Here is a 27,027-nt window from a genome sequence, read left to right on the forward strand (position 1 = left end):
TAAAGTTTCCTTTTGAAAGTCATTGTTTCCCCAGAGTAATTTTTTTAATTATTGCAGCGACATTTTCCAATACTTTGAAAATATTTAAAGCAAAGCCTTGTAATTGAATGTATTAAGTATGTCGCACAAAAAAACTACTTTTATTAACTACGTAAAATCTATCCTATAAGTAACCAAAAACAGGGCCTAACTAAGAGGCTACTGGTGCTGTAGCCCCAGGCCCCTATCTTTTTTAAGAACTTCTAAAGTTTATGGAGGTTAAGTTGTTAGATATTTTCTAGCATAATGTCGTACAATTTTCCTTTAGAATCAATGAAAATTTTATTTATATTAGTTCTAAAATTTTGGGAAATAGATAAACAAATTATATCTCTGCCTCTCACTTTGCTAACTTCCTACTTTTTTCTTGTCCTTTTCTCCCAACTTTTTTCCTACTTTTTACCAGTTCTTGGTTATTCTAATTTTCTGTTCATCTACAAAATCCTTACAATTTTGTGGTGTCTCTATTGGATATAACAAATTAAATAAATACAGAGAATTCTAATTTGTTTCTTTCAGTTTTAAAAATTTGTATATTTGTAGTTCTTTTGCTGTTGTGGACATTTAATAAGATATTAATGGTCATTGTAATTATTTTTGTAAATCAGGGATCGCCAAACTTTTTTGATCATCGACCCCTATATAATTTTTCGAAATCTCCATCGACCCCCACAAAAGTAATTTTCTGTTAATTGAAATAAAACTCTATTAGATACTATGTTTGTACATTTATTTTATGATTTTAAACATTTATTAAAGTAATAGTACATTGTGTAACAATAGTTTTATGAAAAATATTTTAATATTGTAATTTAAATACCTTGTTATTGAACAATAAGTAACTATGAATAAGTAGATATAATAAGTAAAGTAACTAAAGATTTACTGCTTCTTGATCAATGAGATGGGTGTGCCTGTTGTTTTTTGCAAGGTTCGCTATATTGGGTTCAAAATTGGTCAATTTTAATTTTCGTCAAAATTGGTCAATTTTGTAATTTTTGTAATAAAATACAAAGTGTGCTATAGTTTTGTCGCGGACTGTACTAATCCGTATTAATGCTTACCTTCTTTTTTGTGCATTCATAATTGGAACTAAACTAAACGAATGGTTTTATCGAAACAATAACTAATTATCCAAAACTATAAAAGTTTTAATAATGACACTGCAAATATTCAACACAGTTTGCAAAGATAGCTGAAACTACGTATGATATTTGCATTCATAACGTCAATGCTCGTCACACGTGACATTTGGACAAGTGCACATATGCATACTGGGGTCTGTTTACATACCTGCCAACTCTTCCGGATTTTCCGGAAGATTTCATTTTCATAATTAAAGTGGTAGTAAGTATATACTATTTTTCCTTTTATAAACTTAATTTTTAGATGATTTTGATCACCACTATTCTTACAAAAATTAAGCACATATATTAATATGCGTTACTATCATGGTTGTTAACTTAAGTTTTCTCAAATACAACTTATTTGTTTGCATAAAATTGAAGTTTTAATTCCATTTTAATACCACTGGGAAAAATTATAATGGAAGGGATTAAAAGTTAGCAGGTATGTGTTTAGAAGAAATTTTGGTCCGTTAACGGACCCTTCACAAAATATTTTTTCATAAAAACGGACCCTTCACAAAATATCTTTTCATAACAACGGACCCTTCACAAAATATTTTAACTTAAAAACGGACCCTTCACAAAATAATTTATCTTTTAATCGGACTCTTCACAAATTTGTTTATCTTCATTATTGTTTTGCTAATCGAATAAAACCTTCCCAGGGGGGGGGAGGAAAGACAGATGTAAGCAAACTAAGTTTTGTCTTCGGCAGACGCTTCTTCCTTTATTCGTCCGAAATAAATATTCTGCGTTAAGCAGTAAAAGCTAAATACGAAATATTTGTATGTTGCATCGCTAATTTAGTTGCAGCAATTGCTGTTTATTTTTGAAAATTTAATTTTTTTTATTTATTATAATTTTACAGTGTTAAGCATAATCTTGTATGTCTTTACAATTTAAAAACTCCTTGAAAAAGTTTATTTGCAATAACGGACCCTATTTGCACAAATTCGCAAAAGCGGACCCTGGTTGAAAGAATGTGACTTAACGTTTATTTTATTTTCACAAATTACGAGTAATTTTTTCACAATTTTACAAAAACGGACCTTTCACAAAATGTCTGGACAGACCCTTGGCATATGACTTATGAACTGCGCTGAGTTTGTGCCACTGTGCGGTGGTACGTAAATACTTGTTTCACCCCAATAAATATACATTTATTAATTTGTGTTTTATAAAGAAACAGATATTGAGTCAATTATAAAAAAAAATCACAAATTTTACATACTTAATTAGGTATGTGTGATTTGCGTATTGAGAACTGTTTTTTTTTCCGACCCCCATTCGCCCTCTTGTCTCAGATCGACCCCCATTCACCCACCTGTCTCGGATCAACCCCCGCTTTTGTTAAATAGACCCCTGGAGGTCTGTATAGACCACTTTGGCGACCTTTGTTGTAAATGATAAAATATTCCAAAAAACATTTTTTTGTAACGTAAGTGTATTTGGAACTGAATTTTATAAGAAGTTTCAAGATTTCTTAATCTAGGTGAGTTTTGGATAAATTGCTATAGGTAGGGCCCCAAATTACACATTTGCCTCCAGGCCATGTCATACCTTAACCTAACCCTAACCAAAAATCTAAACTATTAGCTTCTGAAATTTCTAAAATAACTCCTAATAAAAAATATCTCTTCAAAGGTAGTTGAAAATTCTTAAAAGAAAACAAAAATAAAAGTGGAATTATAAATGACTTTTGAACTTAATATTTTGAAATGTTTCTTACTACTTTTTTTTTTTTTTGAAGTATGTCAAGAAGTTCATTGGTTATGCAAATACGTGCATTCCTCTATAATATTACCAATGCAACTAATGAAGGTTTTTAATAACTTTTACAGAGAGAGCAAGTTTATTTCAAAGTGGTAAGACTGCCCCTTAAAAAAGTGTTCATCCAACTCATGTTAAAAAAATTCCTTTAAAAGAATCTGATATTAAAATAAGTTTTGTTCTAAATTCAATACCTACTTTTATTTTTTGATACTGTTATTTATGTAAAAATTTGCATATTTTTATTTCTTTTCAACAGAAAGCTATTCTTCTATTGATAACATTTTATAAATGTTATTCTTTCACATTTTGATAGTTTTACAATATTTAGCTTAGGATTTACTTATAACTTTAGGGAATGAAATTAGTTTTAGTACATTTTTAAGGTTTGCTTTTGTATTTTTAAAAAAGATTCTTTTATGCTGAATGTTGAAAACAAAATTAATGTCTAAAATCGTTATAAAATAACGCACACTCAAATTGTAATGGAATTTTAACAATTTGAGAAAGATCTTAAAGTAATATTTAATCAAAAGTGAAGTTGTCAACACAAATAATATAGTATGTATATATTAGCTATGTATTTAATTTTTTAAGATAGGAAATCAAGCAATTATGCAGTAAGCTAAAATTAATGATAGCTACGTATACTTCATTTAGATATAAATGTGCATTAAGGAAATAAGGATGACATAAATCCTATTTGAAAATAAATCATTATATAATAGGTTATAAAGATTTTAAAATTCTGTAATAAATAATATAGAATAACTGAACTGAACAAGAACTGAAATAAATAATATGGAAATAATTTTTGAAAAAACCTTAATGTGAAAAACAATTCCCTTTCACTATATTAAATTTTATTTATTTCAATTTGAACTATTCTAATAGTATTCAACCACGAACAATTGTATTGATCCTTCTTAGTCTCTTTGAATTTGTTTTGTGATGATACTATGTTCCTGAACAATATCGTGACTTATTGTAATGTATATGTATTTTCTGCAAATAAGCCACATTTTTACAGGATAAAACAAAAAAAAATCTCGCAAATTTCTAAAATTTAGTTGTAACTGTTTTGGTTTCAAACTTTTTATACAAAGTATTAATGTTTGATTCATATTTTTATATTTTTTTGTTCTTTGTTTATTTTATTGTGTTACATTTTTTTCTGTTCTGCACATTGCCTACTCCATCTTTCTGAAAACAGTAAGAATATTTCCATATTGATACCTGTTCATGCTGGCTGAAATCGCTCAAGTACCAATTGCAACGGCTCATTCCATGGCATGCTTCTGTGATTTTTTTTTTTTTTTTTTTAAATTTCCAGCCTGCCACTGTCCAGCTTGTCACCAAGAGGTGACGACCATTTTAGCACAGGTACTGATGCAGAAATCCTCTCGAAAAAATCAAATTGTTTTTCAACTAAGTTTATTGTATGCTTTTTTTTCCTTCAAAATTTTTCAGGGAATATACTGTTGAAAATTTTTCGATAATATACTTTTCATATCTTTGAAAATCCATATATTATATAAACAATGATTTATATTTTTTGAAATTAAAGCAACCTATTATAAGAAAAAGAAAAAGAACTTAATGCTGAGTAATTACACTTTATGTGTGAACTTTAAATTATATAAGTTAAACAATAAAACATATGTGTATTTCAGTACGAAACAAAAATAGGTATTTTAAATTATGTTTTTAATTTATGATCTGATGTAATAGAGCCATCTTCAAACTGTATGTTGAACAAATAACTTGTTTCTTCTATTGAAAATTTATAATATCCATTTATGTCATTTTAGTCCATTTGTAAAGAATTATCCATTTATGAACATAGTGGTGTTATTCTCATATTCTTCTGTTAATCACATTAAATAAATAAATAAGTTTAATCTCTTTTGATATTCTTTCTTGCATATTCTTTCTTGCATATCAGACATGTCTTAGAACAAAACTATCTATATAATCTCAAATTTGTAATTATATTTATATTATAATTATTATTTACCCTATAAATGTAGTTAAATTTGACTTCAGTTTTTGCAAAACAGTTTTTTAAAAACTAGATTTTAAAACACAAATGTAAAGATACTTATTAAATTTAGGAACCATAAATTAGCCTATTTATAAAGAATTATCATTTTAGCTTAGTTGTAAAGAATTATCCATTTATGAACATAGTTATGTTATTCTCACATTCTTCTGGTTATCATATTAAATAAATAAATAAGTTTGATCTTTTTGATATTCTTTCTTGCATATCAAACATTTCTTAAAATGAAATTATCAGTATAATATTCACTAATTTGTGATTATTATATCTATTTTTACCTTGTAAATACATTTAAGTTTGGTTTCAGTTTTTACTAAACAGTTTTTTAAATACTAGACTTTTAAATACAAATATAAAGAAACTTATCAGTTATAGGGACCATAAAGCAAAGTTTACCATTATGGGTGCCAGTGGTTATATGCCCCCCTCAATAATTAGATATATTTAAAAGTCCTCTTTTAAATATTTTAAACAAAATGAAATAATTTCCTTGAATCTTCATAATTTAAATTTAGTTAAGCTAAAAACACGTTAAAAGATTTAAAAAAAAAAAAAAATTTAATCTTTTAGCATATATCTAACAGAAAGAAAAAACTTGATTTTTATGTGTGAAATTTCGAGAACTATTCTCTGTATTTCAAGTTGGTCCACCCTTTAAAACTAGATCGCTGAAATACCTATGTTCGCCATATGTTTGTATCTACATTTATGCGTATATATATATATGCTACTGTTCATGTTGGTGACTAATTGGGAAAGTAGTTAGTGCATTCTACCTATATTCACTTAGTACCAAAATAAATAGTGAGCTTCACTCTTGTCCTCACATTTGAATAATTGGCCTTGATTATGTTTCATACTTACATTAAGAGTTTCTCATAGATTATTTGTGCATGATTTGATAAAAAACATAATAATTCTATTTTCATTTGAATAAATGGGTAATTGAATTTTCATCAGCCTTCATATAAAATCATCTACAAATTAACGAAAAGAACAACAACAAAAATTTTTATTGAAAAGATTCGGTTACACATTTGTTGGGAAAAAAATCAAATTATTTCAAACATCCTGCCACCCGCCGAAATGGAAATGTCATTCTTTCTTTAACGAACACATTTTATAGATAGGCCTGGTAACTTCTCCACGAGCTGTAATTTTAACTTGACAGCCCTACTAATACCATTGTTTCCAGGAAATACCTGCTCAACTCTGGTAAAAGTTCGCTTTAAAAGAGGTGGAATGTTGGCATTTTTGAAAAAAAAAACTAAGTCTCCAACATGAAACTGTGAGCCAGAAACAGCCCACTTAAACTTTGCTTGTAGAGTTTGGAGATAATCTTTACTTTGACACAAAATTGAATGAATTGTTTTTGAATTAAAGACCATCTAGATTTGAGACATACGGATGGTGTTGAGTCTCTCTCAGGAAATGAAAGAAGTGAAACACTGACAAGGAAATGTCTGGTGAAAGAGCCTCTGGATCACTTATTTCAGAGGTTAATGGGCATAATAATCTGAAATTAAGACAAGTCTTAATTTGGCACAAGAGCATAGCCAATTCTTCAAAATTCAGTACAGCTGAGTTGGATACTTTCAGCAGGTGTCTCTTGGTTGATTTAATTTTGAATTCCCAGAGTCTGCCAAAATGAGGTGTTACTGAAAGAATAAAGTGCCATGAGATTGGAAGGTTACTGGAGAAATCTTGGACGGAATTGTCTAGCGCAATTTTGTAGAAATACTTCAAATAGTTACTCTTTTAAAATTTGTTGCATTTTTTTAAGTAATTTTTTGTAAATTGTAGATTCAAATTATGGAAAAAGGAAGAAAAAAATTGACAACCCGAAGTTTCAGTTCACTCTCTCCATCACAAAATACATAATGTTACAAACATCTAAAGCCAAAATCAAATTTTTCTGAGGAGGAGTTATGTAGTACAGAAAAATGAGAAACACGGAGTTCCTAACAGGATAATTACATAAACTGAAATATTTATTGTTACCACTATTGATAAGCAAATGTATATTAAAAAAAATGTTTAAACGAAAATCATTTATTATTATATCAATTCTGATTTTATGTAATATAGGTATTAGCAAAATATCTAGTTTTTTTTGTTTCTGAAAAGGATATTATAAACTTTTTATGCGTAACCAAAACAATGCATTAAGAGAAACTTAACACATGAATAAACCAAAGACTGACGAAATTATGAGCTAACCGAAAAAACTTGATTCATGTTCATTTCTGTACTAACCAAATGCAAAAAAATTATGAATGTTAAAAGCAAGACTAATTTAATTAAAAAAAAGTCAATTAAGAATAAAATCAATTAAAATTACAGCTGTAAATAACTTAAGACAAAAAGAGAAAGAAAAGCCTTGGTAAAAAAAAAACAACTTAAAAGTAAGAAATTTTTTTTATTTAAAAAAAAAAAAATTAAATTAATCATACATTTAACCTTGCGCAAAAATCGCAGGCAAGAACAAAATACCTTGCAGAAAACATTTATATCTCATCATTGTATAAAATTCCTCCCGAAACAATATGTAATCATTTACTACATACTGCAGAAGAGCTGTGATTACTATGCATTATACAAAAATGTATGTAGACAGAAATAAAAAAAATATGTAAAGAAAAATTCACTACATAATAAAAAATATGCTATACAGAAGTTAGGCTTAATAATAAAAAAATAAAAAAAACATTAACCTCATAAACCAGAGCACTAAACTTACAGAAATCAAATATGGAAGAATCTGGACAGAAAATCTGAAAAACCAAAAATGAGCTGAGAAAAGTTTTATTATTTTGATAACCACAACACCAACAACCTTGTCCTCATCTGATAGAGAGCAATCGTAGAGGGAATTGCCCCACATCTACAAACCATTTGCAATAAAATAAATTGAATTATTCTAGTAAGAATATGAAATATTAATGATCCTCAGTAATTACAATAGATTGTTTAAAAAAAAATAAATTATAGTCCCGCAGTGGACTGATCGTTAAGCAGATCACTGAAGTCAAGCATCACTGGCTACGGTCAGTGTGCGGGTGGGTGACCACTTGGATCAGTCTGCGTAGGGACCGAGGGTTTGCGGTATTGGTCCTCGTTAAACTGTTCTACCGTAAAGTGCTTGACTTCGCGCACAGATCCTCGGGCTACCGAAGCGGGGGTGCCATTCCCTCCGCAGAGGATCAAAATTGTGATGGCATGTCTTCGGATCATCCTCCGGGATGTTTCCCAGACCGTCGCCAATAGCCCATTGTGCAGCTCTAGTGCGACGTAAATTAACAACAATAACAATAAAAAAATTATAAGTTCATGCATAGTTACATTAGGAATGATATGATGCAACATTGACCCATGGAATATTTGACGACCCTCATCAAACTCAACATTATACATATTACTCATAACATTACACATATCACTTAAAACATACATACAAAATGAATTAATTCAGAAAGGCAGTTATCCTGATCTTAAGTTTTATGGACATGTTTTTGGAAAAGTATCACTAGATTTTGGAACATTATTGGCTACATTGGGAAAGGTATCCAAAGGGGATGAGAAAGCAAATTTTGTTTTCTGTAGGGACAGAGACATAAACAGTCAATATGGGCAGTTCACTTATGTGCTGTGGGACTGTCTGAAAGTTGAATCACATAGTCAACATTAAATTTAGAAAGGATGGTGAAGGGTACACCAAATTTTGGCTTAAAACATTGTTATGTTTAAAGTGAACAATATCACCAATATCTAAAGAACTTAATTCGGCTTTAACTTTTGTCTAGAGTTTTGCTTAACCTGTGCTTTTTCAGAATTATTGTATGCATGTTCATACGCAAGATTAGGTTCATTCAATGTATCAATTAAATAATGAGATTTATCAAGATGCACTAGCTCAACCTCAGTTTCAAAACAGTCAAAAATGAATGAGAGATTATGGCCATAATGAAGCATATTAGGTGTGAATTTTGTAGAAGAATGCACAGTACCATTATTAATATTTTGATGAATTAATAGACTATTAAAAAGCGAGACATCTTTATCATGTAATGTTATAACTGCTTTGTCTCAGTGCTCTCACATACCGTTACTTTGTGGTTGGGCCGCACTGCTGTGGGCTAATTTAATACCCAATTTCTTTTTGATTAACTCTAAAACCTCAGCCTGAAAGTGAGTGCCAAGATCAGATACAACATGCGACCATAATGAGAAATATAATTAAATCAAATGTTTAGCAACAGTCTCAGAAGTTAAATTAGCTAATTGATTTAAATTTAAATGGCAAGAAATGTGATCAATAATAGTTTAGACATAACCACCACCTTTAATTGGACCAACAATGTCCATTGAGACAAATTGACCAGGTGTTTGAGGTATCCACATGGGTTTTAAAAGAGACGGTTTGCTCGAAAATTGCTTTTGCCGTATACACAAGTTACACAAAAGAACATAATTTTAAGTGTCACTATGACCACCTTTTCAGAAATATCTATTTGTAATTTGTTCATAAGTTTTCTGTATACTAGTATGTGAAATATGACATATTTTTGAAATTTTAGCTTTTCATGATTTTGGTGCCACAATTTGGTGTTTATGAGAATAGAGCTCAGTTGCATGCATCAACAGATTATCAGATAAAAAGAAATTTTCAGTTTTCCTCTAATTTACTAAGGAGAAATAATTTCTTGAATATTACGATCCTTAGCTTGTTCAGATTTAAATTGTATGAAGAAAAATTTCTAAGTCAGAGTCAATATTAGTTAATTTATTGATTACATGTTTTTCTACTTGATCAGTTTACTGTAAAATTAGTTCTGAGTCATCAGAATTTAATGCTGGTTGATTTAAATTTGGGTCAGGTGATCGACTGAACTAATCATCTAGAGCATTTTCATGACTAGGTAAAAACACAAAATCAAGAGAATATTCACTTTAAGCTAGGAGTGTTATATGAGTGAGGATGTTACTATATCAGCAAGTGAAATTGTTTTATGATAATGTTTTAATAGTTTGCTATAACTTAAAATGGAAAACTGTCTATTATATAAATATGATTTAAATGCAGTAACATCTTGAAATATTGCAAAAAGTTCTAATTTAATAGCTGGATAATTTTTCTCAGATTTGTATTATGCTTTGCTAAGAAATGAAACAGGGCAAAGAGATCCCTCATGCTCTTACAGCAATACAGCTGAAATTCCTAATTTACTGGCATCTGTATTGAGGAAATTTTTATTTGTTGGTAAAATCAGGTAATTTTACAAATGGTTTTGAAAGAGCCGCGATGGCTCAGGGGATAGAGCGTTCGCCTTCCAATGAGGCAAACCTGGTTCGAATCCCAGGCGATACGAATTCCGCACCCGGCTTCACTGACCACAGTGCTGACGTGAAATATCCTTAGTGGTAGACGGATCATGGGTTAGAGTTCCCTTGCCATTAGGCTAACCACGAGAGGTTCTGGTGGTCTTCCTTTCCGTGTAACGTAAATGCGGGTTAGCTCCATCGAAAAAATCCCACAAAGGCAAAATTTTTCCAATACTCGATCCAGGAGTTCCCTTGTCTTCTGGATTGGGTTCGAAATTACAAGGCTGCGGAGTTGAACATTAGTAGTCGTAAACCCATAAAATTGGGTCGGCTATTCAATGACGATTATAAAATAAAATGGATTTGAAAAGAAAGTATGCTGCAATGCATCAAAAACTTCTTGTTGTTCAGTAGTCCATTTAAATTTACATTGGTTTGTGGAAACTTAGTCAGAACAGCAATGAATTGAGCAAAATTTGGTATAAGATGACAAAATCCAGATACACCTATAAACTTCTTTACATGCTTAGGATTACAGGGAGTAGCAAATTTTGTGATTTAGTATTATTAGAGCAAGTTGGAGTTATACAACTTATGAGAAATTATAAAACCTAAATATGCGGCGGAATTTTTAAGGAAAAGGCATTTATTTGGGACTAACATTATGTTAAATTGAACCAAGATTTTAAGTAAGACAGAAATTCTGTTAGCCATTTCTTCAAATAAATTTAGCACCGATTAAGAAATCATCTTGGTAAGCAGAGAATCACTTACGCACTTAATTCTTCGATAATTAAATCAACTAATGCCTGAAAAGTGCCCGCTGCCATTTTGAGGCCAAAGACCTGTTGTCTATTTGCGAAAGATCCCAATGGAATAGTAAACGTTAAAATATCTTGTAGATATTGTGGGAGTAAAATTTGTCTATAAGCTTCTCTAATGTCAAGTTTTAAGAAATAAACATATGATGAAACCTCAGTTATAATAGTACTAATTTTACGTAAAGGATAGGTGAAGCTTTCCACAACAGAATTTAAAAGTCTTAAGTCTAAATCAAGTCTATGTTTAGGTTTGCAATTGTTAGAATTTTTCACAACTCTACTAGTCTTTTTATCTAGGTCTAGTGAAGCTGCACAGTGGCGTGGCTAGTATGTCTATGAATTATACCTGCTTCCACTAACCTAATCTAATTGCTTTATATCATCTCTCAAAGCATAGGGTACTTCAAAAGATAAAGTTTTAATAGCATTATTATTTTTTAAAGTTAAAGAAGGAGTTTCAGGACCAGTACATTCAAGCGTTTTTGTGGTTCTTAAAAAAGCAGCAAATTTCTTAAATAAAATTTCTTGAAGTATTTGTTTTTGTTCTGTGGTTAAATGCTCTAAATCAAAATCAGTTTGTTTTAATTCATTTTTCCTTAAATTTAAAATCTCTTCAGAAGCAGTAATTAAATTGCACTTTTTTATATCATGATCTTGTTGTAAATTTGCATCATTATTATTCTGAATGTTAAAATTAAAAATTACAAAGCCAATTTTTGGATTCTTATTTAAATGAACAGTTTGTTCCAAATTACTAGGGTATTAAATGAATTATTATTTACTACACTAATTGAAGGCTGTATATCAACTTCAGAATTACACTCAGGTTAAAAATATGCATCTGTACCTTTCTGTTGACAAACATTTAAAATATTTAACTTGGCTATATGAGTATCACCTGGTTCGATACTTGGTCAGTGTGTCTGACCACAAAGCCGAATCCCGCTCAGGGCATGGATGTTTCTCTTTGTGTGTTCTCTATTGTGTGATGTGTGAATGTGGCCCACCCTATAAAACGGGTATCTGTGGCAGTGTGGCGTGGGTAATGTTGCTTGCCTCTGTGACTTTGGTCTCAAGGTGCTCACCAGGTATCGCAAAATGAGCAACACTTACGGCACCTTCCATAGCGAAGAACGATAAATTCAGTGCCTGTGGTTAAGAAAAAAGTTCATTAGCTAAAACAACAGATATTTGCTCATTCTTATCTTTAACAGAAAAAACATTATAGTTATCTACACTGAAATTATTTAATTTATTAGTAAAATTATTGAAATGATCACACTGCGTTTTACAATCAATGAGAACATTATGTTTTTCTAGAAAATCATATTCTATAATTCTTTGGAATGATGTCTGAAAAAATGATTTTCTATTTTAAATGAAATTTCAACGCATGTTAAAAATTGTAACTGGGAATTAACTGTTCTATTTTGTACCTTTCTAGATAAATACCTAACTTTAAGGTTATGGTTAATTTTCTTAACAGTGTTCAAAGTAAAGAAATTGAAGAGCCAGAGTCAATTAGAAAATTTACACCAATATTATTAAATTTAGATTAAATTGTTGGGAAGTTTAATATCGATAGAAACAATATTTACTTTTTCAATCGTTTCATCAATATCACCAATTAAGAAGTTTTTGATTGACAAATTTGAATTATGCATTTTAGATGACATGAAATAATTAATGTAAAAAGTGGATGAGGAAACACGGTCATCCATTACCCTTAAATTTCTGATTCTGACCTCTTAATTCTGAAGGATTACTAGCATTATTTACATCAGTTTCCGAATGAAAAGTTTCAGTTTGAACTAGAATAAGTGAAAGCACATTGCTACAGAGCATTGAATCTATGTGGGGACAGGGAATTAGAGAGTAAACTGAGGAAGTGTTATGCTTTGTATACTAGGATTAATGGGACCTTGGTTAGTATTTGATGTGGTGAACTTTTGTATTTCCTATAGTCTATCATTAAATGATTAGGTTTTCCTCAAAAGGCACAAAATAGAATTTGAGGGTGGTTGGTGCTGTTAATGTTCAACTTGATCCTGCAATGGCACCATGATGTATGCCTTCTTAAAATCATAAAATGAATAATGAATAAGGGTTATAAGTTTATTATATAAGTTAATAATTAAATTATTATTTTTAGGATAAGTAAAAACTTTTAATATAAAAGGTTTACTAAGTGAAATTATTTTTATTAAGTGACCTTTTTGTCAAATGAAAAATAATGAATTTATAGGCCGAAAAAAAATCAGTATAATGGAAAGTACAATTGCGAATGTTATTCAAGCAGAAACCTCTAACAAGGAATGTTCAAGCAGTTTCTTTAAAAAAACATCACAAAAATGACGTTAAAAAAATTATACTACCTTAATGGAAATTCTGATGTCACTGAAAGAATAGAGAAGAAGAAGAAAATAGAAAAAAAAATGGTCGTTATTTCCATGGACAAGATGGATCAAGTAAAGCAAAGGAGCATTGTTGTCAGTTGTTGAAGAAGAATTTAACCTCTATTATCGGAGACCAAGCAGGATTTGGGGACATTCAATTCCAAGAAACAGCAAAGTCTGGAGAAGATTGCACCCTTCTATGTGAAGAAAAAAATCAGGAACTGCCTAGCATAAGAGGAAAACTACTGGGGTGAAAGTGCCATTTTTACTCCCATCGGAGTGAAAGAAAATGGTGGGGAAAGTTTGAATTTAGAGAATAAATGCTACAGCATGCTGGTAAATGTGTGAAATATGTTCTTTCTGGGGATGTCTTGGTATTTATATAGGAGCTTATTTCTTCCCTAAATTTAACATTTTTATTAAACTTATTTTTGCCCCACTAAATTTAATCAGCCAATATTTATTTTTTGGAAAACTTAGAAGAAGTGAGTTACAATTAACACTGAAACAATGCTGAAATCGCACATGTCAGTCAAAGAAGCAGACAAACAGGTGCACGGCGCCTGGCAGACTAAGAATTTTGAATCAGCAGAAATTTATATGGCGGCCTTAACGAGGGAAAGGGTGAAAAATGCAAAATGTAATTCAGTGACCCAATGTCACAGTCATGTTATATTATTCTAAGCAAATTATGCTTTTAGTTTGCCTTTCTTAAAAGTAGGTTTGGTATATGTATACTATTCCAAAAAATGTCCTGTTTTTCTCTTAAAGATGTTCATATTTTTTCTTTGGCTTACTACTAAGACTGCTGTAGGTCAGGACTATTTGCTGTACCTAGCATTGTACCCTGGATAGGCCTCAATTATTTGCAACAGGTCCTTTCTGTGAACTTTGCCTCTCACACCGAATAAAACAATGTCCAATTTTAAAATGTCCAAATTTAATCAAATTTAGAAGAAAATAATTGGAAATAACTGTTATCCAAGCATTAACTTCCAATGGTCTAAGATACAAAAAGTTCTAAAATGTATGACAAAAGTGGTTCAAAGAAAGAAAAAAACTATATTTATAGACAAACACATTATGCGTTTCCCATGATTATTACTTTCAATTATTTGAATTATTACTTTTTCCATAAAAAAAAATAAATTAAAAGTTGATCCAAGGTACAAAGCTCTTCCCTTTACTTTTTCTTCAATTTTTTACAAGGTTTCTAAGAATAAATGTTAAGGGCTATCGCTATGGAATACTTAGTACAGCTAAACTTCATATAAATTAGTTTGTCTATTGGATAATTTCCTGCTTCATAGAGAAATCCCATTATGTTTTTTTAATACTTGTTCTGAATAAAATTATGCTTTTTAAAAAAAAGTTTTTATATGTATATACAGCTTATTTATGCATGCAAACTCTTTATAAGGTTTTGATATTTATTAATAGTTATTGCAATTCTGAAGTAATTTGAATACCATATTATTAAATCTTTTTAGTAACTATCTTTATTTCATTTGTCTAAAAATATTTTAAGTTCAATCTAGCAATTTTTAAGTTCAATCTAGCAATTTCAGCTTTGCTGCTATATTCAAGTGTAACTTCAATATTAGATATAGCTTAGTCAGTTTTAGGTTAGTTAGTCAGTTAGTGACAAATTTATTATCAATATTCATTAATTCTGTCACTTTCCGTGTCAAAAATAGTGAAATAAACAACTGTCATAAAATAAACAACACACGCACACTCGTGTAAATTTGCTTAGCCCATGTTTTGTAAGCTTAGTAAAATTTTAATAGAGTATGCTAACTAGGGTTATATATATATATATATATTAATGTAATCATTAGCTGCCCAAGTTTTTTTTTTTAAAAAAAAAGCTATTTAAAATATTTAAATTGATTCAAATGAGGATAGGTTAAGTCTAGTGCTATGTATGAATACAGCCCAAATGAAGGTACGAAAATGAACATAGATTTTTATACTTTCTGTTCTATTAACAAGAACCTTCCTCAGGGTCTATACACAAATAAGCAGAAAAGCAATGTATGCATTTTGTGTTTTGACACCGAGGAAGATTTTTGTCTATAGAACTGAAATTTATATTAGGTTTTGTGTCTTTATTTGTGTTGTATTCACATTGCTTTACTTTATTTAAATTTATCTCAAATAAACATACCCGTTTTCCTAAATTGAGTTTTGAAACATACTTTTGCTTCATTATTATTTTTTTATGTTTTTAGTCTTATTTTATTTTTATCAACAGTATGCCTATACTATTATCCTCATGTTTATATTCAGTTTTCAATCTCATATTTTCTTTATAATATATTATGTATATCTTAAACCACTTTTTTAAAAATTCCTCTTGCTAAAATGAAAATGAAAAAGGAACTTTTTTTTTTACTTATTTTTGTAGAACGCATTTCAAATTAGTATAGAAATCAATGTATTGTATCATTGATTGAAATAACGGGAGCTGTATTATGCTACCATCTGCTGAAAATACATGTAGTGTATGTATTTAAATGCAATTATGCATTCCCTATAAACATGCAGTCCTATTTATTTTAAGTAACGTGTGTTTAATATAGTAAAACTAATTATATAAACCCTAAAACAATTAACTGCTTGCTTGACAAAAGTAAAATAAAAATCAGGTGAAGTTTATGAGGCAAAATAAAAACATTTATTGGCTGAACTTCACTCTTTTTAAATATGGAACATCTTTTTTTTTTTTTTTTTAAATACGAATATCACAGAAACATAGTGGTACTATATCATTATTTCTTACACTAGAGACATATCTTTCCTTTTTTTCAACAGTTTTAATATCAAGCTAAAACTCAGTAATAGTCATCCATTTTTGTTGCTTGTAGCAAACTACTGATAACTCCCAAAAACTAAGGGTTACCTGGAGGGACTCGATTATGAAATCTGTAAGTTTTGCAAAATTTTGGCTGAAGAATAATATTTTTAGTTTAACCTCTGAATTAACTTTTGCCCATTGATTTCCTGAAAATAGCCTGTGCTAGTGAATATGGGTCTTATTCTATTAAAATGGTAAGCCAAAAAATTTTAAAAATAGCAACAAAATGTGGTGATTAATTAAGACAAAAATCGTCATCTTAGAAAATTTTAATTTTTCGTCGGAGATCACTGGAGATGTATAATGTTGTTCATAGTTAAAAATAGCAGCAAATGAGTATTATCCTTCTACTTGATATGTTAAATATCTTAATTTGCAAATGTGCTTTCTATAATAATGAAGTTTTAAATTATTTTTTCTTAATTGATTCAAATATGCTGAATAACAATATTGATTTAATGAAATGTTTCAAACTCTTGAAAAATTCTCAAATCCTTATAGATTCTCATTAGTATCGTCATTAGCCATTTTTAGAGATATTATGTATACAACTGCTAACAAAAAAGTCATATAATTTATCAAGATTTTGTAGAAGTTTGAAATTTGAAAAGCGGTTATTGTGTCATCTTTAGCTATGACTTTGGGCTTACTTTTGGAGTTCTGATTCTGCCTGTGCCCAAATAATTTTAATCAGAGCCCACCCAAGCCTGAGATACATGGAATTACTTAGAGCCCAAGTCCGCCCGAGATATACATCAGATAAAGGCCAAATTTTGTGCCTGAGGCCTTTGCTGCCTAAACTAGGAATTTAGTCCTTAAAACTCTTTTTTATCAAAATTAATTATTCAAATTATTAGTGAAATTATTATTAGTGAAATTCAAAATTATTATTAGTGAATTCTTATACATAATTAGTATATATAATTAGTGAATTCTTAGTAGCACCTAATGAAACAGTTGAAAAATACTTGTTATAATTGATCATTGTTATATTGCTACTTCTTTGACTATGTAAATCCTACCGTGGTTATTTTCTATCATGTTGGTTTTATTTAAGTTAATTGTTTCTTAAATAAAAAGTGCTTTGCTTAAACTAAATTAAATAAATTTACACAATAAAAAAGTGATTAAATTTAATGTTTTTTTTTCTTCACTTTTTGACCTAATACATGCATCTGTTCAAAATGACTCAAGTAACAAAACAAACACATTTAACATATATCACAGATATCTTATTTGCAAATATTATATTCAAACAAATTTTTCAAATGTACTGTTGAAATGTTGCAATAAATATTTTTTCACAGACATGGAAGGTAAAAATAAATGCAAAACATAATAGATGTTTCAGAATAAATATTAAACACAAACTAGACATTTTACTTGACAAGTAGAGCGTTTTAAAACAAACTAATAAACTTGCACCATTCACAATTTTTTTCTTCTATTTACAAGTGTGAATTAAAAAAAAAGTATGTTTATAAATAATAATTACTACACAGTTTCTGAATTATTAAACTTGGTCATAGAATTTTATATAATTTATAGTTATTAACTTGCTATAGTTAGAAAACAGTTTATATTCTTATATACATATTATGTTATGAATTAATAGACTCATGTCTATTTAGATCAATGTTAGTATTTAAAAATAACTAAAATAAGATCAAATCTACAAGGGCTGTTTTCTAAAGTAAGGACCATTTTGTTGTGTACACTAATAGGTAACACATGCGTCATGTCCTGGCATTCCTTGGAAGCAACTGTGCTCAGTAATAAGTAACCCATATAGTTAGTTCTGTGTCATTAAAATGTTCAAGTTTAACAAATTGCCCCTTTGCGTATAAGGTACAGTCAGTGTTGTGTTTTTAGTCTGCAAAAATGCATTTACCGGCAGATTTGTAAAGTTTATGAAGCTTCCTACTGGCATGCTGACAGAAAATTTTGCTACTCCATGACAATGACTCTCTCCACAGCTCAGTCCTGAGCTTTATTGAACTCTTTTGGCTGGGAAGTTTTGGACCACCCCTCAACACAGCCCAGACCTTGCGCTAAGTGATTTTCACCTTTTCCAGTGTTTCAAACATCATTTTCGCGGCAGCTGGCAAGTGTAAGATATAAGTGTTTTAGCAAACTTTGTAATTATTTTGAAAAAAGAAACGTATGTAGAATAAAAAAAAATTTGCTTCTTAAAAACTTTCTTTCATTTGGTTTTATTTTCAAATGCCTCTTGCATAAAAAACAGCCCTCGTATTAAGATCAATGTTAGTATTTAAAAATAACTAAAATAAGTTATTGACACAGTATTTAGTTACAGTGTTTATTTTAAAATTAATTTTGTACTGTGTGTTTTTCGTAATCAATCAAACAGTTTTAAACCTAATGATCAATAGTAGTAAAATTGCTCTTTTTTAAGGAGGTTATTGAGTTATGCCCTAAAAGTATAGAAAAGAACCAGACAGTTTTTCCAACATCACACTAAAATTTATGGAAAATTAACCTAAGTAGTTACTCAGTTTCATTACTGTACTTTTATAAATATGTTTTCTATATTTGCAATCAGTGATTATTTATTTTAATGTGCTTAACTACATTTGCCGTAAACTTTGCATCATAAGATTTAATATTTGTGAAAAATTTCTTTTTATTCAGCATCTTTTAGAGTTGAAATACTAAGTGTTTTAAATATTCAAAATAAATATTTGTTCCATTAACCCTGTTTAATCTTAGGGGTTTAAAAATGTTTTTTCTTTAATATCAGTTTTAAAACGTGTTCGCTTAGTAAAAACTTACTTGTATGGACTCAATAGTATGCTAGAAATGTGGTGTGAAAGGGATTATTTTATTTACTAATAAATACGATGTGTAAAAAAATTATGCAGCTTGGAAAATTATCAAGGAAAAATTAAAATTTTTTTTAACTTAAGAAAAATTTTAAATCTTTCTACAATTTAATTCTGTAGACTTTTAAATGCTGAAAAAATTTCTGATTGCAATTGATTGCTTCCTTGAAATTTCATTTTGTTTTTTGCTACTTTGAGAAACAATCCAAGATTATGTAACAATAAGAGGTAATTTGATTTAGCTATATTAAGAAGCAAATGTAAGAGAAATGTATTTTTTTTTTGTATAAAGTAGAATTCAGTTGTTATGAAAAAAAGTATTTTAAAAAACTTTTTATCTCACAATGACTATTATTGTAAATGAAAAATATTTTGATAAATATCATTAAAAACAGATTTAATTATAAGTTTATCATGTTTTCCAGGTTTTTGAAGTTTTCCAACTCAAAGATGGTTTTGGTGGTTTTAATGAACATTAGAGTTGGTTTCAACATTTGTTGATTTCAAGAGGTAAGTTTCATGTGAAGTTTAACTATGTTAACTTGTTTTAACTTTTTGTCAATGTCTTGTGTTTCATTAAAATTACAAAATACTTCCAATTTCAATTAAAAATCAACAGAGAAGTCTAACTTCTATTTTTTGGCAATATTTATTTATTTTTTAAATTTAAACAGTTTTTCAGTTGCATTATTTAATGGTAAATTTTTTTATGGTAACTTGCTTCCTTTTTAAAATTCAACAGAAGTCGAAATGTCTAATTAACGAGCTTGAAAATGTATCTAAAATTTGCAGTTTTTGATAAACTGAATGTTCTATGAAGATTTTATAATTGGTATAATTTTATTGCCGACTGTACTACAGCTTTATGGGCCTGAAAGTTAATTGTATAGAAATTAAAATATATGAAGCTGATTTTGAAATATCATAATAATAATAAGAATAAATAAACAATTATAATAAGAAAAATCTATAAGTCACCCAATTTAATGAATAACATACTGTTGCATATGTGTGTAGTTTTACTATTCTTCTACTGCAATGTCTGAAACTGATATTTTTTTAAAAAAAATGATGTTATTTATCTCTAAATTTCAATACATATGTATTTAAGGGAAATATATGTGAGAGAAACAGATAAAATTTGTTTTGAACAGTGAAAGTAGTTGCAAAAGACTAAAGCAGACAATAAGTCTTATTGAATTATTTTGTTATTATGTAAAAATTATGATGACCGTTATATTGTAGTTAAAAAATATAAGCATAATATCATACACTTCATTAATGTAACATCTGAATTTGGCACACACTTTAAAGGATTTAATTGACATGAATTTTTCTAAATTTGTAAACTCTCTGTTATCAATTTTGATTAGTAAATGTATTGAAGTTTGTATTTTTTGCCTGGGAATAAATTCTAATGTTTTTTTTAAAGTTTATCTATGAAGTAACATTATTCTTAACTTTCCCATTTTGTTTAACATTTTGAAGTAAGTTTTAACTCGGATAGAATTTTCTATAATGGCGATCTTAATATTATTTTTTAAATGGTCATGTTTTGTAGAGTACCACTTGGAAACTCTTTCATTTTCATGCTTTGGTGAAAGGTCTAGTCTAATTCATACTTAATTAAATTTCACATCTGAAAAAAGTTACTGTGGATATGGAACTGTACTGCATGGTAACAAAATTTTTAATTACACTGAAAAATCTTGTTAATCAAAATTGTTGCCATATTTTGAAAAATAATAGGCATGCAATTTTGAATTACCTAAATTTTTCTAACAATAGAAAATTGAAGAAATTTCATGCTTGGCCTCTTTTTAATTACGTCAATTTTAAGGTATTTATATTCTCCAAAAATAAACTCACTATTCAGGTTTTGCAAGAGTTTATTTCTAAAAGTTTCTTTTGTTCATTAATATAAAACTTTTTGGGGCAGGATAATTTTAAATCTTAAGATTAAGGTTTAAAGAATATTTACAAACTTAGAATCAACTGTGTGTACACTTTTATTTGATCTAGTTTTTCAAAAACTCTACGTTGTGAATGTTTTAAAGGTAACTGTAATTCAGTTTTTGATACAGAGTGTTTACAAATTTGTTTCAAAATAATACATTGATAAATAAATTGTCTCCAGGAACTTAAAAATGTATTAAAGGACTAGCTAGACAGTACTCATACGATATGGAGCACATGCACATCATCCATTAAGAAGAGGGGCTGTTTCATGACATTTTGTTGTGATATTTGGGGAAGAAGTAGATATTTTTATGTCCTTTTCATCTTTTTTTGCAGGTTCAAGAAAATTCCAATGCTGGCTGTTTTTACTTTCACTTATATTTTTGTTTGTAAAGGTATTAATTTGTGATATCAGAGTCTGATAGTTTTCTTCTTCAGGTTCTTGAACAATAATTTCACTGATAGATGAACGTAAAGTACTTGTTCTTGTTTTTGACGAGCTGCTTACATCTGCATAATCTATTTCATGACTAGGTAAAGACTTGAATGCAACTGGTAAACCACTTAAAGATAGTTTTTTAAGTGAATTGTCAGAGGAAGATTTTTTTGCTCCCTCCACATTTAATTTAATACTAATATCAATCAAACTTTTACATTTTTCTGTATCTCCTTCTTTGGTATCAACTTGAAGTTTGGATTTTGGGACATATTGAAAATTTTCTGGTTGTTCAATTTCAACAAAATTGTCAGTCTTCTTCTCTTCCATTGGATTAACTTCAATATGTGGTCTTTGAGTTGCTGCAAATGTTTTAACTTCTTGTAAAGAAAAATCAAACAATGTTTTTTCTTCAGAGGGTGAACATTCATTCGATAATATCAACTCATCATCTTTGGAAGAGCTTGTCTCATTTTCAGCATAACTACTGTCTGCTAACTTATTATAAAAGCAGGCTAGCCTTTCATTCAGTGCTTTATCTTTTTGTTGTTCTCTTGCACATTTTGGACACAAAGTATCGATGTTTTTCTCTGTCAAACATCTAACTAATTCTTGTCTGTTATGAGTCTGTGACTTCTCCTCACTTACTGCTCCTTGTCTGCAGAGTTTAGGCTTGTTTTCTCGACTCTTTCGCAGTGATTCCCTATTGCTCATTATTGCACTGTTTAACAATGGTCTAGAGGCACGTGGCTGGGTAGAACTGTCACTGCTAAAGCTTGAACGGGACATGTGAAATGTTGAGGTGGATGAATCCTGACGACTGTATGAAATATTTGAATCTTCTGAAGCCTTTCTTTGAAGAGACCAAGATCCTTGTTTACTATCTTGATCAAATAAGCGCATTGGTATAGTACCTAAAATGAGATAAATATGTGTTGGGTATAATTCTTAAAAGTAAAATTATAGCATTTCTTGAAATATAAATAATGCTAATAATATAAAACAATCTTTGTATTTTATGAATACATTAGAGGAATGAATTAAATAGTTCCTAGACTGCAATTTTTTTAAACTCATTCTTTATTAACTAATTTCTAATTTAAAAGATTGTTCAATTGGTATATTTGAATGGCATAAATTTATTTCTGAAATGTTATGAAAAGAGGAAATGAAATGCTTAAAAATATGATTCGGACCAACTTAATAAAATAATTATCAGTGGTTCTCTGGACCAACAATTGATGTAAAAGAATATGCTATTTTGGTTGTTTAATATTAAGTTAAGAGTTTTTGTCACAATATTTCCTCATAATTGTGAAACATCCTCCATAATGTTTTTCATTTAAATTCACTTTTTAAAACTTTTTTCAAAATCTAACAGAGACATGTAAATGGGTCAATAAAAATGTGTATGAATTGGTTATATATTTTAGTTACAGGTTCTTTGAATGAGTGAATAAGTTTCTTTAATTTCTATTTCCAACATTTCATGTTCAAAATTCTGAATGTATTTATAGAAGTTTAGACATTTTACCTTTAGACATTTTCTTAGAGGTTATCTTAAAGATCAAGCCTACATCATTGCCCCAGCAATAATTGAAGTGCTTGAAGATAATACCAGAGCTAACATCTAGTAAATAACCAAATTGTGCTAAAATATGATAGAAAATTTTTTGAAAGGAATTTTCTTGTAAGAAGAACAATATTTGCTAAACAGCTGTTTTAGCTCTTCTTACTAGTAAGTTCCTTTCAAGAAATTTCCTATCATGTTTTAGCACAATTTGGCTATTTGGTAGATATACCCTCTGGTATTGTCTTCAAGCACTTCGATTATTGCTTGGACAATGATGTAAGTTTTATCTTTAAGATAATCTCCAACAAAATGTCTGAAGGTAAAAAGTCTAAATTTATCTAAATACATGTAAAATTTTGAACATAAAATGACAGTGACAGATGGAGAAATTAAGGAAACTTAGTCACCCATCAGAAGATCAGTAATTAAAATATATTACCAGCTCATACACATTTTCATGGCCCATTTACATGTCTCTGAGATTTTGAAAATAATAGTAAATTTAAATGACAATAATTATAGAGAATGTGTGACATTTACATTTATGATGAAATATGTTACTTGAGACAAAATTCAAAACTGAAAATCAAAAAAACTAAACCAATATATCATTCTTTTGCATAAATTGTTGGTCCAGAGGCACTAGTAAGAAGAACTGAAACAACTGCTTAACAAATATTGTATTCCATAATTAAGTGCATATTTTGTACTTAGAATTGAAATAAGTATACCACAAAATTTCTCTGAAAACTATTGTTTTTTAAATGAATGAAATGCAAACTTCTTGTTAAAACACTTTAAGTACAAGATTATTTTACCTGTATTAGTACTTTGTCTCCAACTATCTGAACGAGAGGAAAAATTTTCACTTGTGATGCTAGTTATATGCTTGCTTCGTTTTTCTAAGTTCTTTTGAATTTGAGCTATAGCATATGTAAAACCATCTCTCTCATTTCTGTCTACATCTTTCTGCTTACACAAAAAATACTTTCGGGCCCATTCTTTCCAACCTCTATGGGATGTATCTTTGCTGCTGCTCCATGAAGTTTTGCTGCACTGACAAGTTTCAGTTGAATAGTTTCCACCTTTATTTGGATCACTATTACTTCCAGCATTCACTGCAGCTTCAGCAGAGTTAGTTGTGATGGGTGTATGTCTATTTGAGAAATTAGAACTATGTCTTCCTCTGCCTATTCCTCTGGTAACTCTTGATTCTTCTATTCGCTTGCATATGTGAACACAGTCTTTCTTAAACTGTTTTGTAAAAATTGCATAAAGGAAAGGATTGGCGCAGCTGTTTAGTGGTAGTACAAATATTGCGAAGACCTTTGCTTCCTAAAATAATGAAAAGCATTTTTGAAAACATGCAAGGTTGATAAAGATGAACCATGATTTATTTATATTTTCACATATCTAATTGTAAGGAAGTTACACACTTTTGCAGTTTAAATTTTAATTGTTTTTAACCTAATACTGATTCATTTTCTTATATGACTCAATTAATTTTATTATTTTTATACTATCCCATGTCTACCAGTATTCAGGATATCTTGGTAGGCATGCGATAAAGGTTACAAAATGCTGTTCAACTTCAGAAGATGTGGAATGAACCTGATTTTTCTCTTTTTTGCATAATGTACTCTTAGAAAATAGGTTTTCTCAATTTTTTTTTAATATCATTGAGTATACCTGATATTTTTTAAAATCTAGAAAATGATTTGTGGTAACAATCTATTAAAATAAGTCTACTCTTTAAGTTATCCACAATTTATTCAAGAATATGAAAATATATTTAGGTGTTAAAAAAGTAAATTAAATTTTATAGATTTTGTTTGTCAATTTGTTTTTTCACTAATTTTTTAAACTTTTATTTTAATTTATCGCATAGTTGTACTTTTTTTAACACCGAGTTTATTTATTTCATTGCTATAGTTCTCAACAGAGCAACAAATGATCTATCATTAGCAAATTTTATGGACTAATGCTTGAAATATATTGTCTTTTAATTATTCATTTCATCTTGTATGTAAGTGTATTTTTAATTCAAATTTTTAGCATTTACTGAATTTATCTCACTTTGTAGCAATACAACAAAACTGGAAATTGATATTATTTATTGCTGGACAAAAATCTTTTTGTACAACCAAAGAATTAGAATCACTGAAAAGGATGACTTAAGAAAGAAAAACATAATCAGTAACTTAGTAAGTAGCACAACTGTCATCATTACTATTAATTTTATAGAAAAATGTATGTTTAAAAATTTTGTACTTATTTTCAATACAAAAATATGGAAAAATAGTTTTTAAATATTTCACTACTTAAAAGTAATTTCTTGGAAATTGTTATTAACTCAAATTGTTTTTTATGTATTTAAATTTTTTTTTATAAAAAGTAAAGCTTGAGTGTTCAATAAAAGTAATTTATTATTTGAACAATTCTAAATGAGATATTTATTCTATGATCACTTTGTAGCTTTCAATTTTGAGCTTTTGTTGTTGAATAGACATTTTCACTCATTTAAGGTCACAAATTACTCTAAACTTTTATTTAAAATTACAAGTTTTACAATTGTGCAAAAAAAAGAGATAAAGATTTTTTTCCCCAAGTATTGTGATTTAGAAAAAAATTAAAAAAGTAATAAAAATGCCCTCAAACTCTAAAATGCTCTTCTAAAAGAACTATTGCGATCATATTTTCCTTATCCTAGCTACTGTTCCTTATGTTTTAAATGTGTCAAAAAAAGTATGTTCGTTTAAAGAAAATACATTTTTCTTAACAATCTTACTGTTCTTGTGTAATTTTATAATTTAATTTCTGCAAGGTTTAAACCTTTGGGCCATTAAGATTATATTTTAGAACATGAAAATCTAATTTTTAAATCAAAAGCTATACAAAAGTTTGATTTTTTATTTTGAACATTCTATTAGCTAAAATTAATAAAGTTAATTGATTTATAGTTTGGATCAAATAAAAAAGAATAGTTTTCATGTTGTATTCTGAGAAAGATATAAATTATGAAGCTGCTGATATGGGTCTCTTAATGTCGCAAATTATTGAAAGTTCATATTAATGCCAAGTACTTCTCTTGGTGAGGTAAAATGTAACAAAAATATTATAATATTTAAAAAGTAATGTTGAAGAAAATTGAAAAAAAAAAGTAAAGGTGCTTCTATCATTTACATAAAAATTCCTAAATGTAATGGTGTTCTTGTTTTTTTGCCAAGTTATGATCGATACTCCAGAAAAAAGAAATAGTTATACATTCAAATTATTACCTCCAATGATATAAGTTGTATTCCACATACAGCAGTCAAGCTAAAAAAAGCAATTGGAGCCCAACATATGAAGTCAGTGAATACCAGTAGAGCCATTCTTCTCGCAATTCGAGAGTCATTTGAGTTCCAGGCTTGAGAGCCCCTAATGGCACAGTACATTTTTAAATAACAACCCATGAGGATTAAAAAGGCTACTCCATTAATCAAAATAAGGAACACAACATAAGTCAATGACCAAACATCTTCAGTTTCAAAGGGAAGGCAAATGGCAAACTTTCTATAGTCACTGACACCAAATAATGGCAATGCTGCCATGGCACCAGCAAATGACCAACCAATAAACATTATGTAGCCTGCATGACGGAGAGATAATCTTTTGTTCAAGTGCATGGCATGGGTGATAGCATAATTCCTTTCAAGTGTAATAACAGAGAGTGTAAACACTGACAGCTCGGTACTTAAAACTCCAAGGAATCCAGCAACTTGACAACCAATGGAGGTTTGCCATTTTATTGCAGATACCTAAAAATAATATGATGGA

At 29.1% G+C, this 27,027-nt stretch overlaps 1 protein-coding gene and 2 long non-coding RNA genes across 8 annotated transcripts in view; 1 reads left to right on the top strand and 2 right to left on the bottom strand.

Annotated features, from left to right (window-relative positions):
* The window catches only part of LOC107452619 (uncharacterized), a 42,690-nt gene that overhangs the window by 10,595 nt on the left and 5,068 nt on the right, over positions 1-27,027 (top strand). For 5 of the 6 annotated variants that reach the window (XR_011638288.2, XR_011638289.2, XR_011638290.2 and 2 more), the window contains exons 6-7: positions 19,666-19,750; positions 25,292-25,412. This is a non-coding gene — a long non-coding RNA (uncharacterized LOC107452619). Of the gene's footprint in view, positions 1-19,665; positions 19,751-21,535; positions 21,597-25,291; positions 25,413-27,027 lie in introns of those variants that run through there. The other variant, XR_015430453.1, reaches the window with a different exon arrangement.
* Positions 6,509-12,177, bottom strand: LOC122271784 (uncharacterized). The gene is made up of 3 exons (XR_006226579.3): positions 12,040-12,177; positions 7,713-7,772; positions 6,509-6,656 (listed from the first exon to the last, which is right to left on the bottom strand). It is a non-coding gene; the product is annotated as an uncharacterized LOC122271784 (long non-coding RNA).
* Positions 17,514-27,027, bottom strand: part of LOC107452618 (uncharacterized) — a 211,602-nt gene continuing 202,088 nt past the window's right edge. The window contains exons 17-19 of the mRNA XM_016069153.4: positions 26,487-27,008; positions 24,027-24,543; positions 17,514-22,549 (exon numbers count right to left, since the gene is read on the bottom strand). Of these exons, the coding sequence (XP_015924639.3) occupies positions 21,441-22,549; positions 24,027-24,543; positions 26,487-27,008 (2,148 nt within the window). The 3' untranslated portion in view covers positions 17,514-21,440. The remainder of the gene's footprint in view (positions 22,550-24,026; positions 24,544-26,486; positions 27,009-27,027) is intronic.

Source organism: Parasteatoda tepidariorum, chromosome 11 (assembly GCF_982258835.1).
Source record: "Parasteatoda tepidariorum strain Cologne lab strain chromosome 11, Ptep-v5.0, whole genome shotgun sequence".
Lineage (NCBI taxonomy): Eukaryota > Metazoa > Arthropoda > Arachnida > Araneae > Theridiidae > Parasteatoda > Parasteatoda tepidariorum.